This window comes from Fringilla coelebs (genome assembly GCF_963513975.1).
Source record: "Fringilla coelebs genome assembly, chromosome: 4".
Taxonomy (NCBI): domain Eukaryota; kingdom Metazoa; phylum Chordata; class Aves; order Passeriformes; family Fringillidae; genus Fringilla; species Fringilla coelebs.
The window spans coordinates 72,693,613-72,710,227 of record NC_140032.1 but is presented as its reverse complement, the minus strand read 5'-3'; the positions used below and the strand labels follow the sequence as shown (position 1 = coordinate 72,710,227).

Here is a 16,615-nt window from a genome sequence, read left to right as displayed (position 1 = left end):
AAAAAAAAAAAAAAAGTGGTAGAAAACATCTTTCAGACATGAAAGTAGGAAGTTAACTCACATGTTAAAATTCGGACTTCCCCTGGCCCCAAGGGCTGTCAATTTGTTTCTGCTAGCTCCAGAAAGGAAAAAAACACCATAATCTGTAGTGACTCTAAATACAGAACATTATGAAAAAACTTTTAATGCTGTGCTACACTAAACAAAGCACTATAAAATTTCTCTCCTCTCCACTGTATATGTTTTCTGTGACACCACCTCAACTTGTTCAAGAACCTACTGTCTTTTTTTTTTAAAAGTCTCTATCTTGCCATCAGCCCAGCCAAGACACGACCTTCTGTCAGACTTTCTTCCAATGACTTGGAAGCAGTTCCCAGCAAGGACCACTCACACCATAGGCAACCCGGTAGACAGTTGGCTAATTCCTGACACCATCTTCATACCCCAAAGACAAAATACTGCATTTTAATTATTGTGTACTTTTCTATGAGAATCATTCCTAGACAGCAATGAAAAGCTAAGTACCACTTCTGTGCTCCCATTCCAATTAGCGATATTATCTGCATGCACTTGTTAAAACCGCATTTTACATCTCCACCAAGAAATGCACGTAATCAGTGAAAGTTAGCTAGTACACTAACACATAAATATACTTATGCATAGTTTAAGCGACACACCGACGAAATCGACAATAAATGTATTATTTCACCCACAACATCCCAAGTAGTGTGCTGTAAACATGCAGTAACCGTGAAATACACAGAACTAGCACTAAGCTCAGTGACCTGGGAAGCGAATTACACTTTACACATCACATCAATTACCAGCTCTGTTTCCCACACACAGCGCAAAACTGAAAAATGGCTCTTTTGATGGGTGTCCCATGCCAGCTCCTCATGCCAGCACCTAATGAAGCAGTACAGCTGAGAAAGCCCGGCCAACCCCATGGCTACAAAAATCCACACAACTCTTCCTTCGGTCCCGGTGGAAGTCCGACGACACCAAGTGCAAGTTCACCACACGAAGCACAAGCCGAGCACCCTGCAGCGACGGGAGAGACTCTGCAGCACAACCTGCCAGCACTGCACTTCCACCCGTGACCGTGACACCAATCTGCTGCCTTACACCAAGGAAGACCAGGAATTGAATTTTATCGGGCTTGTTTGGGTGTTTTCCCCTCACCGTAGGGAGCAAAAGCAAAACACGCAGGCTAACGGAGGCGCCGGTGACACCTCGCCCCGCCTCACTCACCCAAAGCGCCGAGCCGGGGAACTCCGAGCGAGCCCCCGGCCCAGGGAGCGGCCGAAGCAGCTGAGCCCAAAGCCCCGCAAGCCACTCCCCGCGGGGGAGCGACTCCGCGGGGCCGGGAGGGCCCAGCTCCGGCCCGTCCTCGCCGCCCCCAGCCCGTTCTTACCTTCGGCGAGCGGCTCCTCGGGGGTCACCTGGTACCGCCCCACCGCCAGCGCCCTGCCCAGGGCCACGCCGCTCCCGGAGCCACCGCACGCCGTCCCGCCGCCGCCGCCGCTCCCCTCAGACTTGGGCATGCGAGAAAACTTCTTCATGGCGAGCGGAGCCCCAGGAAGAACCGGGCAGGAACCGGAGGCAAGCGGCGGCCAGGGGGTGCCCCGCTTCACATGCCGGCCGCAGCACTCGCTTCTCCTCGCCGGCCGCCGGCTCCTGAAGGGGAAGAGGAGGAGGAGGAAGAAGGAGGAGGAGGAGGGGGGGGGGGGAAGGAGGAAGGAGCAGCCACAGCTCCGGGCGGCCGGGGCGGCTGAGGGGACGCCGCGCGCTGTGCCGGGAGCGGCCGCCCCGCCGGCGCGCGGCCTGACGGCGCAGGCGCGGCCCTGCCCCTCACGAAAGGACCCGCCCGGCCGGAAGTGCGGCCGGCGCTGCACGTGCTGCGGGAGCGAGGCGCGAGCCCGCCCCTCCCTCGCGGCCTCCCCCGCCTCGCGCCCCCTCAGGGGAAATGGCGGCAGGCGCTGAGGGGGACGCGCACGGAGGGGACGCGCTCGGCGCAAAACCCACCCTCAGGCTGGCCCCTCGCCGCCCTCACGGCGTCCGTCGTGCTCCACCGACCCAGCTCGCACCGGGACATGCCCTCGGGAAGGAGCCTGCGGTGAGCAAAGCGGTGTGGAGACGGTGTGGTAATGAGCGCTGTGGTAAAAATGGCTGCGCACGCCCAGGCCTGTGGACCTTCTTGGGTCTGTGGAGTGCTTCGAAGGGAAACCTCAGTGGGTGGTGGAGTCCCCTTCTCTCCAGACATTCCAGTCTTACCTGGCTGCTTCCTGTGTCACCTGCTCGAGGTAAGCCGGCCCTGGCAGGGGAGTTTGGCTGGTTGATCTCCAGAGGTTCCTCACAAACCTAACCTAAAAATCTGTTTATCTGGGAAATACGTGTGAAAAGCGTTGATGACAGGTGTGAATTCTAGTTGTGTGTTTCCACATATGCTCTGTGCAGAGGTTTGAAGGTGTTTAAAAAATGGGGTGAAATGATGAGTCTGGACAGGTAGCCATCAGCAATGAAATTTAAATTGTTTCCCATCTGTTGAAGTGTACTGACATTGACAAAACAAACCAGGGAATTTACCACCATTGAGTCACAGGCTGATTTCACATGGGAGTGTCCCGTCATTCCTGTTGTCCCGTCCCCCCCGCCTCCCCCCGCAAATAAAAATGTGGTGCTTGTGTGGTTTTTTTCCTCCTTACCAAATGAAAACATACAGTAAGACCAAAACTGGTAAAGGACACTCTGTCAGTCTCTCATAGAAATGAATGGAGCTGTATTTTTGGCATGGATGGTGGTAATTTAACAAAACAACCTTTCCCACTGAACAGGTAAGTTTTGGATGGATATCACTTATAGCTACTGGTTCAGTAAAAACTTCAGAGAGGTCCAAAATGCAGATTTTCAGGATGATGTTTGGGTAACCAAATTAGTTTCAACTTAACCGTGTTGCCACACACTTAGTGGGTTAGAAAATGATGATGTGTCTGTACTGAAGGGACAACCTGTCACGTAGGGAAAGCACTGATAAGCTGTTTGCATGGGCAGTCCCCTTCCTGAGGTCGCTGCTGTCCTCTCAGTAACAGCAGATCAGTTTTTCAACAGCATGCAGAGATTGATTTGCAGCTTTCCTTGGGAGAGAAAGGAATTTTCAGTGCAGATGAAAGGAGCAGAGTTCTGTAAGTGGGGTGACATAAGCAGGAGTGTTGTGTTCATGAGGGCATTCCTACAGTGGGATATGCCTATGCCTCTTAGACATTTAACGATCTCTTTGAGAAAAAATGCAGCTAGGTTATGAGCATGCACGTTTGGTGCCACTGACCGCTATGATTTTGGTGGTGCTCAGTAAAAATAATGTATTTGCTAAAAGCCACTGTGACTTTGAGAGTACGGCTTGCTTTTAGGTTACCTGGTCAGGTTTTATTTGGCTTTGGTGTCGCCATCCCCACCTGTGTGTTCTTGTTCTTTTAAAAGTAAGAGGCTGGAGTTATTTATGGGCTGGAGAAAAATGAGCCCTCTTGTTACACTGGGATTAAGGCTGCTAATCTCTGTCTTGGCATCCTGGAGAGCACAGAGGTCCCCTCCTGGGCATAGCTGGCAAATGAGTGTGTCAGCAGTGCACACTGAGCTGCACTGCTGAGCCTGTAGTGGCTGCAGGGCTGGCTGGTCTCCTGGCAGGAATCTCCACTGCCTCGCAGTGTTCCACAGCACCTTTCGCCTCAGGTTTAGCACCAAATGGGTTTTTCCTGTGATGCCAGCATGTCTTCATGTTAAAGAGTACCTTTTATTTAAGTATAGATCAAGGAAGTTCAATAATAGGGAGGATTTTGACAACTCACTTAAAGACACAGGCCTGACCCTCCAAGCAGGTAATTGAGTAATAATTTTACATATGTGAATAGGCCCCCTCTCTTTTATTTAAGTCCTTACCTGAGCAGAACAACATTGTGACATTTCTAGAAGCTGTATTAATGTCCAGAAAGGAGCATTTGTGAGTTGTCTTTCACTGAAGGTATGAAACCCGAAGTAAACTTTACTGCCCCTTTACTGAGGTGAAACCTCTCCTTTGGTTCAGTCACAGCAGGGATGCTTTGGTCTCCTGCATATGCCAAGTGTGCAGCAAACCCCACCTATTTAATGCAACACGTGTTTGGCAATGTTACAAACAGATCAGAAAGGTGTTTGCACTCCTTAAAAAAACAAAACAAGTTTTAATACCTTGAAAGTACTCACAAGCAAATATTTTCTGGTTGGTGTAAAATGGTAGATGGTCTGAAGAAAAATCTGGTGATAAAGAACAAAATCAGAAATACAAATAGTGAATTTAGGAGATATCACTGGGGGAGGGGGATGATGGCCTATGTAATATTTTTTTCTTAAACTGTCAACTGGATGAATCATGAAATCATAGCAGGTACTCAAATTTCATTTTTAAAAAAAGAATAATGTGACAGTGGAGCCAATACTGAACTTTGCAGGAAAACAAAGTCCTGCTCACCTGCTGTGTATGTCTCCATCACAATAGTGGAACATTTTGCTTCTTTATTCCTTTTACTGCTTGGGGTCTCAAATGTAGATGCATTCCTCCACTTTAAATAGTTGTGTAGTGACAGATCTATATGGCATATAAATGATCCACTTCCTGGCCCTGTTTGGCACATAGCACACATCCTGAAGGTTCTGTCCCACTTAGTGTCAGAGGAGCAGGTCTAGAGGGGTTTTTAGTACAGCAGTAACTGTGCTCTCCATGTGCAGACTGCGAGAGGCACTGCTTGTGTCAGAGAGCGTGTCCATAACTTAATTTCCCAGCCCTGGAAATGTCGGTTCTGCAGCCTTGGGCACCTGCCTCGCCTCAGAGCTCGGACAGCTGTCCTGTCCCTGGGAGCGCAGAGAGGCGGCTCGGAGCAGAGTGACTCACCTCCATGTGGGAAGAACTTTGCTGTCTATAAAACAGTGCAGCGTTTGGCTAGACCGCTGTAAAACCTTGAAGGATTTGTGGAGCCAAGCTCTAGCTGAGGACGCTGGGTGAACATGAAAGGCCAGATATTTCACGTGCGCTTGGAGTGTGAAACGTGATGGTTTAATCCTCTTTAAACTGAATAGTTCAAATGCCGGCACCTTGATTACTGTTTATCGAGCGTCTCTTTCCTCACATCTCTCCCTACTCAGAACTCTTTCCTCTGTACAATACATAAATTTGTTTTAAATCAATCCCAGGAGGATAAAACAACTTCCTGCAAAAATATTGAAAATCCATTACGGAAAGTATTTATTAAGGCAAAAGAGAAGTAGAAAACTTCCTTTGTGTGGGTGTTGTTTTGGAAATGTCTCTTGCTGCTTCTGGATAAACTCTTTTCATTCTAATTACCCAAACTGAGTGTCAGAAGCAGAAGGAAAAAAGTTCTGATTTTATAGGAATATGTCCTTTATATATTTAAACTTTGGAAGAAATTGCTAATAGAGGATCTCAAGTGCTCAGCAATTACTGCAGCAAATTTGTTTTTTGTCTTATGTGGATATGTGAGGGTGTGAGGGTGATTTTTTATTTTGTAATAATGTAGTCAGTGCGAACAAAACACTGTCAGAGAGTGGGTTTGCCCAATAAGCGCTTCTAATTCATTTTCCCCTCTTACTGCTTCATTGTTTTGCTGTTTTGCTTCTGGTCCCCTGACAGCCGTGAGAAACATCATTTTACACATTTAAGTAGCTGTGCAAACTTTCCATCTCAGTAAATCCTGTGTCTTAGTTTTGTACTGCTGACCCTTATGCAGTCTGGTTTAGGCACGGTTACCGAAACCACACGAAATGTTTATGATGAGCTAAAAGCTAAGAAAACCCCAGGAGACAACTGGTTTGGGTTTGGGTTTGCATTTTTTCTAGGATGAAGTCATATCCCAGCTCCACATCTTAAAGGCAGGAGTAGTAATGAAAGGCTCTTTTGCTTTGCTTTATTATAAATATAAAATTATATATACAAAATTGCAGAAAGAATTTGGCATGTTGTGAAATATCTTGGCATGGAAAATATGGGTGTGGGGGGGAATAAAGAGCAAAGAAAAGGAGTGGAATCACTTGGAGCAGAGGGGTGGCACAAATCAGTCAGAAAGCAAGTGCATCCTCTGAAGGCTGCTTTGGTTCAGAAGGTCTGAGCAGCCCTGGAGGCTTTGTGGTGACCTTGTGAAGAGAGACAAATTTTCATTCCTTTCAGTTTCTATCATCTCTTCTAATCAGGACAGAAACAAACGGAGCTGTGGAAAAAACTAAGCTGCTGATTTCCAGCTTTAAAATGGAAACAAACTGAGGAGCCAGCTGGTGAAAATATTTAAGGTGCAAAGAGCTGACATCAGCTGTGGTGACACCCAGCACAGCTCTCATTGACACTGAGGTCAAGAGTCTTTTACTGCAGCACGAGATTCAGTCATCTGTACTGCAGCCAGCATTGGTACCAAACAAAATATAAGTTTCTTGTTGAGATGACAACCCCTGGCCTGTTCACCGAGGCAAAGTGGGGAAAACAAAGGCAAATGTGCTGGTAAGAGTCCTTGGTAGAAATCTGAGGGGAAGGAGTTGCAAAGAGCTTGTGGGGGGCTCAGAATTGTTTGCATCTGACCTGGTAAATGGCTTTACATTAATAATAGTCCGTTCCCTTTCTGGAACAGAGCAGTCTCCTGTGTTTGTGCTGATGGCCGGGCCCCTGGCTTCATTTGCTAGGGTAACATGTTCCTGCTAGCTGTGTAAGAGCCGTCTGAGATCCCTGTATTTGGCCTCTTGCAGTTGAGCTCTTTGCCTTCCGTTGTCCAGGTTCCTGGTCATTCCCAGCTCACCATCAGTCTAGTTACTTTCATTCTTTCTTAGAAGCAAGGCCTGATTTTCCCTTGCTGTAACTACTTACTTTTGCAGTCCTAAAATTGTCTAAGGAATTTATTTTATAGAAATGCAGTGTGCCCTGTGCAGCCTTTTTAAGGAAGGCTGCCACCCCAGCTTATTTAATGAGTCTTACAAAGTTGTTCTCTTCCTTGAAAAAGTTACTCACGTGACTAAAACACGTGGCCGTTCTCAGCAGTTCCTAATCGTGGTACAGGCTTCACAACAGGCCTGCTGACAGTACTCAGAGATCTGGGTGGGGGGGGCAGAGTGTTCCCTTCCTGAAAGCTAAACTTTGTTACAAGAAAACTAAAATGCCCAAATTCCAACACTAATACTGCTTTGTTGCTTCTACAACTGCTTTTGAGATTAAAAGGACAAAAGGTGAAGGTCAAGCACAAGTGATTAGCCTGAATGGTATCCTACTTCCAGCAGCGTACAAATTTCACTGTAGCATCCTTTGTTGAAGTACTTTTGAGAACTAAATGCATTACTTCATAAAAAGTATACAAGTGTCACTGAAAACCCCCAGAGGCATTGATACATCCCGGAATTACTTGTAGCAGTGAAAAGTCTTGGAAGAGCCGCAGGCATTGAGGTTCAAGAAATAATTTTATTTCAAATCCTTTTCTTTTACTGTTTGCAGAGGTAGATTTCACTGTTGAGAATTGTTCTATAAAATGAGCAATGGCCTTTTCCCCTCCTTCCCATGTGTTTTTTGAGTCTTGGAGAACTGCAGTATATCTCTGGTCATTAGTCTTTGTGCTAAATATTCTTAGTTCTTGATATAGTTGTACAAACTTTCAGAGAGGGGAAAAAGCTCCCTGGAACAGAGAGCCTGGGAAGAAAGAATGGCTTTTGGGTCACAAGAGAACCCTGTGTGCTGCTGCATGTGAAACCACACTGACTACAGATGTCACTGCTGGCTGACTCCTACCTTTAAAAACCCAGTTATAAACACAGTTTTAAATACTTGGCCCAAATGCATGTTAAATGGCACAGGTGACTAAGTGAGTCTTGGGCACAAGATGGAAGTAACTTTCTGTTCTGGATAGGAAAGATGGTTCTTAGGGGAAGAACTATGTTGGATGTCTGTTCATTTCCTTTGATGTAAGGGCTGTTACATAGGAGAAATTGTGTTGGTCAATGTTTACTGTTAGGAAGACAGGAATAATTAATCTAGAGGAGAGAAAATTTAAACTAGGTGATGAGAAAACCTTTCCTGTAATTAGAGTGTAAGGAGTCAATAGAAAAAACTCATTAAATGCAGTATCCCCATCAAAAAGGTGGTGAAAGCTTTAAATTTTTCAGTGTTCTATTGATTCTCTTTAAAGGCTTAATAGATAAGTATTTGTTCAGAGAAGGTGGAAGTTGAATTGTAGGTACACACAGTGGAGCTGAGTAGGTTTATCTGAGCTCTGTTTATACATATGCATTCATAACCAGGGAATGCTGTCACTCAGTGGAACCTGATGTGACCTGTAACAGAGATGTTAGGAGCTTTAGACTTAAGGGTTCGAGCCCACAATGTGCTGGCTGCTTTCTTTTACTCTCCTGTTTGTCCGTGCTTGATTGGAATTGGCCTTCAGGCTGCTACAATGTGGAATTTACTGTGGACATTATTTCCAGTTTTGTTGCAAAGTCAATAAAGTGGTATAGGTTAGCTTACAAAGCGTATGAAAACTAGATTTAACAGTAAAAGAAAAAACTACTTGTGTGGCAGAAGGACCTGCGTAGGGCCGTTATTCTGCATGTGTGACAGGATATATTTGGGAAAAGGGACTGTGAGCTAAACCCAGCAAGACTGTAAAATGTTTTCCAGGTTCACATTTTAAGTTGACTAGGAAGTTGAAAGATGTTTGAAGCAATCTGACAAGCCTTCAAGACATACATTTTTTTTCAGAGTATGCATTGGTTTTCCAATTGTATTGATTTTGCCTATAAAATTATGTAATCATTTAAAAATTATCCTTTCTGCATTTTTTCCTGTTTTTTTTCTCAGTGTGCAATTGCAATAGCAATTTCCCTGCAGGACTCTGGCTTATCACTTCCTTCTAGCCTTTGATTAGTCTGTACGCAATGCCTACACCTAGTCACTACTGGTTAAACAGAGCTGTCACAAATAATAGTAATGCTTATAATCTTTACAAATTCAGACTTGCAGTGTCCTTGGGAGGAGATGAGTAAAAGCAATCCAGTGAGCCTTGAACAAAACCTGGGCACTGCCCCTGTAAACGTGGTTGCTGCTGGGAGGAAGGAGCACTTGATGCTGCACCCAGTAGGCCTGGCTGTCCAGGGTGAGGGATTCATCATTCATGAGCGATTCCTACAGACCTCCCAATCCATGTGCACCACCAGAGGGACCTCAGCACAGACAGAAGGTAAGGAGAGAGTCAGTGGAGGTTTGGTAGAGCTGATTATCCTGTGGAAGCAAGGGCACGGTGTGAGGGACAGCCCAGCTGTGCACCGTGCCAAGTCCAGGTTTGGCAGCGAGATCCGGCAGAGGTGAGAACGCGGTACGCATCAGCTGATACCTCAGACATGCGCCACTGCCTGTAGTGATTAAACTCTGGGGGCTCACGTTCACTCCAGCGTAGCAGGACCGGTTCAGACGTGGCTTAATTAAATCACTGCCGTGCGCACACCGCTCAGGCAGTTTCTAAACTGATGTAATTAAATCCATCAGGGCAGAGTCTTTATTCAAACTATTGCTCAAGTGCTTCATCTGTGATCAAAGAGATCATTTCTCCCTGCTGCCTGTGTGCCCTGGGTATCCCTGGAGTGTAGCAGGGCATTCATGTTTATTTGTTGCTATCCTGCCCTGTATCAGACTCGACCGTTTAGAAAATAAATCAGCCAAGTCCCACTTACAGATCTAAGGCAGCCTTATCTGTTAGCTACTGTCTGTTCCCATTGCTATATAAAATCCCAGTAAAAGGCTAGAGGAGGAGATCTGATAAAGATTGGACTGGACAATTTTGATAAGGCCATGACCCTGATATTGACATGTAAAACACGAATAAGATAAAATTATTTATTTAGTCTGCTCTATATTTGTATTCCAAAAAAAGATGGCTAATTAAACCCAGAAGACAATTTGAACTGCCTCTAGGACAAAGATATAATTATACAACAGCAGATAGACATAAATATACATAGGAACAGTTTTATCTATGTATGTAATACTGGACTAACCTGTAGAACCCTTTGCCGCTAAGGTCATGGAGCTTAATAGCTCAGGTAGATGCAAAGGAAACATCTGCTTTGATAATAAGAAGACTCACAATTACCTCAAGCAGGTTGATTAATTATTCAGTCATTAAAGTGCAGTATTAACTTTAGTGCTTCATTCCAGGTGATGGAAAAGGTGTACTTATTATTTTGATATCTGCTGTGTACTTTTTATTTTTTGGCATCTGGTGTGATGCACGTTCAAAGGATGAGTCAGTGTCAGTTACCAAATGATACTTCACATGGCAGTATATTCTGATATTGTTATGTAAATCCCGTGGTTTACCTAAGAGCTCATCTGTCTGCAGAACACATATCTGTGTGTGCTAGAATTTTTAAGCAGTACTAAGATGTAAACATTTTTTCAAAAAAACCCATCCATTTATTTAAAAACAAAACCTGTTGTCTTCTGTTGAGGGAAATAATGTTTTTTTCTTAGCTTTCTCATGTTTGATACAGTTTGGGAAACCAGAAAAAATGTCTCAGTTGTGCTTCATTTAGTTTGAATTTGTTGATTCAGTAAGTGTCATTTCCAAAAGCGTTTTCAAGCCTCACTGAGATAATGAAGCCAGACACTTTGCAGTTAGTAACTCTGGAGTTATCTGGAAATGAAAAACACTGGCCGTGATCTAAGACAGCGGGACCTTCCTACATTTCCTCCTGGTTGTTTCCATCAGCAAGAGGTCCTTCTGACATTAGCATCTGTGATTAAATATCTGTTTTTGTAATGTGTATTCAGCTGGGAATACATAATTCCACAGATAAGGTACCAAAATCTCTTGCTGGGCTTCTGCCAGCCTTAACTGCTTCTGAAAAGATTCTGCTTGCATTTGTGAACTCTGCTTTGCACCTAAAATGCTTTAAGACATGGAAGAATACAGAGCCTAGATTATTTTAATGTAGGCTTGCTACAGAAGGCACCTCTGTCTACCAGAAAATGTCTACCACATTATAATGCGCTTGATTTAACAACTGTGTGGCTAAAGTCACAGCTTCCTGGGGAAAAAGAAAATTAGAGGTCATGCTTCTGACACCTGACGCTGGCCAGAAGGCCTGCTTGTACTGCAGAATAACAGAACTGGGTTTAAGTGTGGCTTGAGAACACAAATAGAGGATCTAAGAGATGTGAGGTAACCCTTCCATTCCATATCCAAAGGAGTGCTGTGTTTGAGGGGCACACTGCCCTTCAAAATGAGGTGGTGTTAGTGAGAACCATCAGTTGTTCGGAAACTGCACAGCCTGTGAGTGAGCATGAAGTGGGAGGAGTTGTTTGTCCCAGAAAAGATTCAGCCTGTTATTGACAAAAAATAGCAAATAGGAAGTGATCAGTCTGCACAGTTACCTTCCCTTTAACCAGGGCAGAGATAAGGGTACCTGAATCATACCAAATGAAATTTAGGTTAAACATCATGGACAAGTTGTGTAGCTGCAAGGACAATTAAGCACTGAATGAGTGGCCAGGGGAGATGGTGGTGTTTCCAGCACAATGAGGAACAGCCTAGACAAAAGGTGCTCAAGAGCAAGCATATTAGTTTTTAGTTATTCTCCAGGCAGTCTCTTTTCCCAGGACTCTTCCAATGATTCCCTGTGGATTTAACTACTTTGTCAGCACCCCACCTATGCTAGCTACCTTCAGAGGGCCTGACAGGTGACATATCCCGTGCAATTCTGGGCAACTTGCTTGGGTTTGGAATATACTGCTTCTGTGTAGGACTGGAACACAACCTTGTGTGCCTTACCATTGAAATATTACCTGTCCACTGATAGTAGTTCACCTCATAAAGGTGCAGCCTGCTCTACATCACGTGGCTCGCCTAGAACCCGGACCAGCAACATTGGCGCTGTCCTCCCGCTCCTGCCTGAATTGATCAGGACAAGTGCACACGGCATTTTTCAAGGGCTGAAAACCCAACTAGAATCCTGGCTCGGCAGCCAGAGCCTGAGTACACAGCCTTGCCCAAAGACAGCTTCCTCTTTGCTAAGTGAGTATTGCTGACAGTCTGATGGTGGTTTTCACTGTGTCTGTTTCCTGCCCTGGAAGCTGCCCCTTTTTAGTGTTCTGTGGTCCGGCTGTGTCCAGTGCCTGATGACGGCTTTACTGACAGCTGCTACCAAACGCAGTGGGAAGCACGAAAGAAAAAAATGGTTGCATGTTCCAACAGCTGCTATCCAAAAAGCCTTCTGGAGCTTAATGCACAGAAAGCACTTTGCACCCAGCTAGACACAGTCTTTTTTCAGCCACATTGAAAAACAAAAATCATCCCCTCTCCACGTAGTCCAACTGTTTCATAACAGCTGATGTTGCAGCCAGACTCCCATCCCTCCAACTGGTAACAGAGCCCCCTTAGTAATGCAAGGTGTAGCACTGCTGCTCAGCTCCTGGGGCCTCTGACCAAAGCCTTCTGACCCATTCCAGGAGGGGAGAGAAGCTGACCAGTTGCAGTCATGTCCACTCACTAAGGTAGGGAGAGCCAGGTTAGCCATGATTCCTTACTGACGTGGCATTTGTGTTCATGCTTCCATTCACACACAGAGGATTATGATAATTTATAGCTAAAGCTCATGCCAGGTCTGCCTGGCTCTGCCCCAGAAGATTTGGAAGTTTTTCTTGAAGCTAATGTTGGTGATGGATTATCAGTGACTGACCATTCAAATATCCCAGTCCCACAGGGTTGTTCTGCTCCCTCTAGACTCTCACTTGGCATTTGTTTTTCCTGAAGGTCCCATGTACCAGGAGCTCTTAATCCTCTAGGAAAATCTATTTAAGTTGTCCCTGTAATCAGGTGTACAATAGTGTATAATCTTCAAGGCAGACAGCATACTCCCTGTGCAACGAAAGCACCTGCATTTACCATGTGAAGCCTGCAAGACAAGTTTTCCTTTAACCTACCACCTGATAAGTAGAGAGCTTTAGCATGGCTGTCAGAATTCCCTGAAGCAGAGGCTATAAAGAAGTAGTATTTGGCAAGAGCTGCTGTCATCTGCGAGACTGCCTCTTTGATCCTCCTTACACTTGTGCAATCATGCCAACATCTCTGCAAAACAGAGGAACAGAGATGTTGCGTAAAGGTGATCTCTCTCACTTGCTTTTTTCCTCTGATGGAATTTTTGCTTGGTGACTTCTATTTCTGTACAGTAAGAAAAGCCCCACACCTCCTTCTCTACAGTCTCTACCTTTGTATTGCAACAATTACCCGTGTTACAGATATTTCCTTGATTTCTCACTACATTTCCAGTACCATATTGTACTGCAAAACAACTGAAAAGTAATTAATGAAGTCAGGTACGAAACCTGGTCCTGAGGAGTCACCCATTGCCGAGAGCTGACTTGGCGATGCCAGAAGCTGTGGCAAAACTCCAGGCGGTCTCTTCCAGGCACTGGTATTCATGTACTGCCAGTACATTAATGTACTTTTCAGAAGACTATCATTGAAGACATTGGTCAGACAACATTAATAAAAATTCAGGAATGTTGCCCATATGTCAGAATTAACAGTATAAAAGTACAGGTGGAATGCAGAAACAGAAATTACTGTTCTACTTGAGACCCTCTGTACATCTGATAAAAGCTGAGGGAGATAAAAATATAGGTACAACTAGCGTGCAAGCTTTTGCTTCCAATTATGATCAAACTACCAAATCCTTTTGCTGTTTATGCTTCACTGGACTGCTTCTGTTTCTGAAAAGAGCAAGCTGTGTCCAAGCTGCTGAAGTGAACTTATCCATAAAGCATGAAATCAGAGCTTCCTGACATGTGCCTTTACAGTTAACATCCACCACAAAATTAGTACTTTCTTTGAGGACATGTGTTTTAAAGTGGGAGCATCTTTGGAACCTTGGATTAGGTATTTTTAGAATCAAAACCAAACAGAATTTGGACACTCAAAGCATTGTCTGTATTCTGTGTTAGTGTAGCGGCCAGTAGAGCAGGTCTTGGTTGATAACCAGAGCTCCTGTAAACTGACATGGTGTTTGTCTTTTAAAGAAAACCAACTCCTGCACTGTCATGCTGTGGGAATTATTATGCAGAGGATCCTGCATTTTACACAGCTCTGGTTTATGTCCTTTTTAGGGGCAGATGGAACCCTTGCATTATCAGTACTTTTCATAAAAGGTGCCATTTAGAAAAGACCCTTTGCTGGGTGCCTTCCCTTTGGGATCTGCAACACAGCTCCATGTTTCTATGAAGCAGTTGCTGGAGTATTCTTGAACAGAATTGGAATGTGGGAGCTAGTCCAGTGTTAATTGTAAGCGTGGCATGTATTCAGTGACCAAGAGCAGCAGACCAGATCCAAAAGTTATCAGTTTACGTTTGACCTTAAATATTGGGCTTCCACAAGTATGTCTGTTTAACAGGTTTGTCCCCTACAAGTGTATCTTATTCTTTGTACAGTCATTTATACCAGCGCACAGAGACGAGAAGATTTATCCAGATCAGAGTGGTAACATGCACTCACTTAACCCTTCTGTCCTACATATTCATCAGTCCTTTTCCTTCTCTTGTTCTCAATTTACAGCTAAGGTGACATTTCTAACAAGAGAGCAGAAGAAAAGATCATTATTCTCTGCAGCACAAGGGCCAGATTTTCCATTGCTTTCCACTGGGCCAGGGAAAGACAGTTGTCTTCACTGCGGCTCAAGAGGAGCACAGAGCAGCCCAAGTGCTTTGTGACCCCTCTTTGAGCAAGCTAAAAGTACAGCAGGAGATGAGGTGGGAGGTCAGGTGTATGGCTCATAATCTGTAACCTAAACAAATGCCATCAGCTGGGCTGCATCACGTACGTGCGCCCTCTGAATGCCAAAAACTCAGTAAGTACACAGAAACTTTCTCAGGGCACCTGAGCTGTAGGAGACAGTTTTCCCTCAGCCATTCACAGAAAGGGACACAGCCTTAAGTTGTTCAGCAGCATTAGCAGGCTCCCTCACTACACAAGAGCTCATCTCATTACCTAAGAGCTCATCTCCCTTGCAACCAACAAGAAAATTCCTTGAATGCCAGAAAAACTAACTCTTGCTTTTTCTTGCCCAGGCAGTGCCTAGTAGTGTCTTTGGATCCAAGTACACTTTTAGCAAAGTAATTGAAGTGATAAATCAGGTAAATTCTACAGCAGAGTGACATGGGGATCATGTTGATTGTGGCTGAACTGCATTGCAGCAAACAGGAAAGCAGCAAGCACCCCACGCTGCAGGTGAAGCAGCCCAAGCGGTATTTGACTACCAGGAACCTCTCCAGCAAAATTAATGTAATTGTATTGTTGGGATGCTCTTCACACCAGTGTTGCAGTGCCAGAGGGAGGCGAAGAGCAGTTTTCCGTTTATTTTTGAAATTATGAAAAACCTCCACCAACATTAAGGGTGAGATTTGAAGTGTTTAAAGAATATAGACTTTGGGGAGCAGGCTTTGCAGTGCTGCTCCCCAGTGATGTTTGACACCCCAGATGGGAATCCTAAGGCTTGGGCAGGATCAGTCAAATTGCTTCCCCTGACAAAACTGGTCCAAAACTCTGTTTCCATTTTTCTGACCTGTGTTCTCATGTAATTATAATTTGCAAGCTGTAGATATTCAGCTTCACTGAAGGGACAAGCAAAAAGCTTTCTCTTTCTCCTGAAAAACACTTTAAGCAGTTGGGAGGGAGAACTCAGGCTTCATCTCTTCTCTGCAGAACACAGCCTTACTTCTCATATTTTTATTTTGAGCCATTTCAGCATTCGTATATGCTTTGGTTTTGACCTATTAAGGGAGGATAATACACATGATCTGTGCACTCAACATATTTTACCACTTTAATGAGCTAATACACATTGTTATCAACAGCATATTTCTTGTTTTAATACCTCGATCTCGACAGTCTGAAGTATGTCTTTAATAGCCCAGAAACAGTCCTGCTGTGAGGGGAATGAGGCAGCGCAAAGCAAGCCTGAAACACGAAAGCCTGTTCCAGCTCGCCAGCACCTTGTGCCAGCGGAGCACTGCAAGCTGAGTGACACACAGGGCTTGGTTTCAGACAGGTGGCAGAGCTGGGAAGGCAGAAATCTTCCCGGCATAGCTCCCAGTAACCTCTGTACCCATTTCCAAAGGGAACTGTCATTTCCCTGTCGGTAAGTTTTCATCCGGGCTGTTGCTGACAAGCCATCAAAGCATTTAGCCAATCCTGGTCACACAACCAGTTGTACAGTCACAGGGGAGCAGACAGGAGCTAGACCTGAGAAGGTTTTTGGCCTCCTGCTGTGCTTAGATTATGATTTAATGCTAAAAAGTTGGCATGGCAACCAAATGCTTGGCAACAAAAGGCCAAGGAATGGGTCCAGAAGAGGGGCAAGCAAAAAGCACTGCCCAGCTCTTCCACAGGCAGATCTGTGCCCTGCATACCCATCTTGTCAGTACTTCTGTAGCAGCCAGGGTTACAGCAGAAGAAGGCATTATTAATAAGCTAGGCAGGTCTGCAATAAGTGAATAGCAGATTTCTCCAAAACACTTGAAATGGACCCTGGCGCCTCATTCAGGCTCCTTTTGCTC

The 16,615-nt window shown here is 45.0% G+C and overlaps 1 protein-coding gene across 2 annotated transcripts in view; it reads right to left on the bottom strand.

The window, feature by feature from the left end:
• Window positions 1-1,868, bottom strand: part of BMP2K (BMP2 inducible kinase) — a 49,756-nt gene extending 47,888 nt beyond the window's left edge. The window contains exon 1 of one of the 2 annotated variants that reach the window (XM_084204851.1): window positions 1,415-1,868. In XM_084204851.1, coding sequence (XP_084060977.1) covers window positions 1,415-1,562 — 148 coding nt within the window. In that variant the 5' untranslated portion in view covers window positions 1,563-1,868. The remainder of the gene's footprint in view (window positions 1-1,414) is intronic. The other variant, XM_084204852.1, reaches the window with a different exon arrangement.
• Window positions 1,869-16,615: the final 14,747 nt, after the last annotated feature.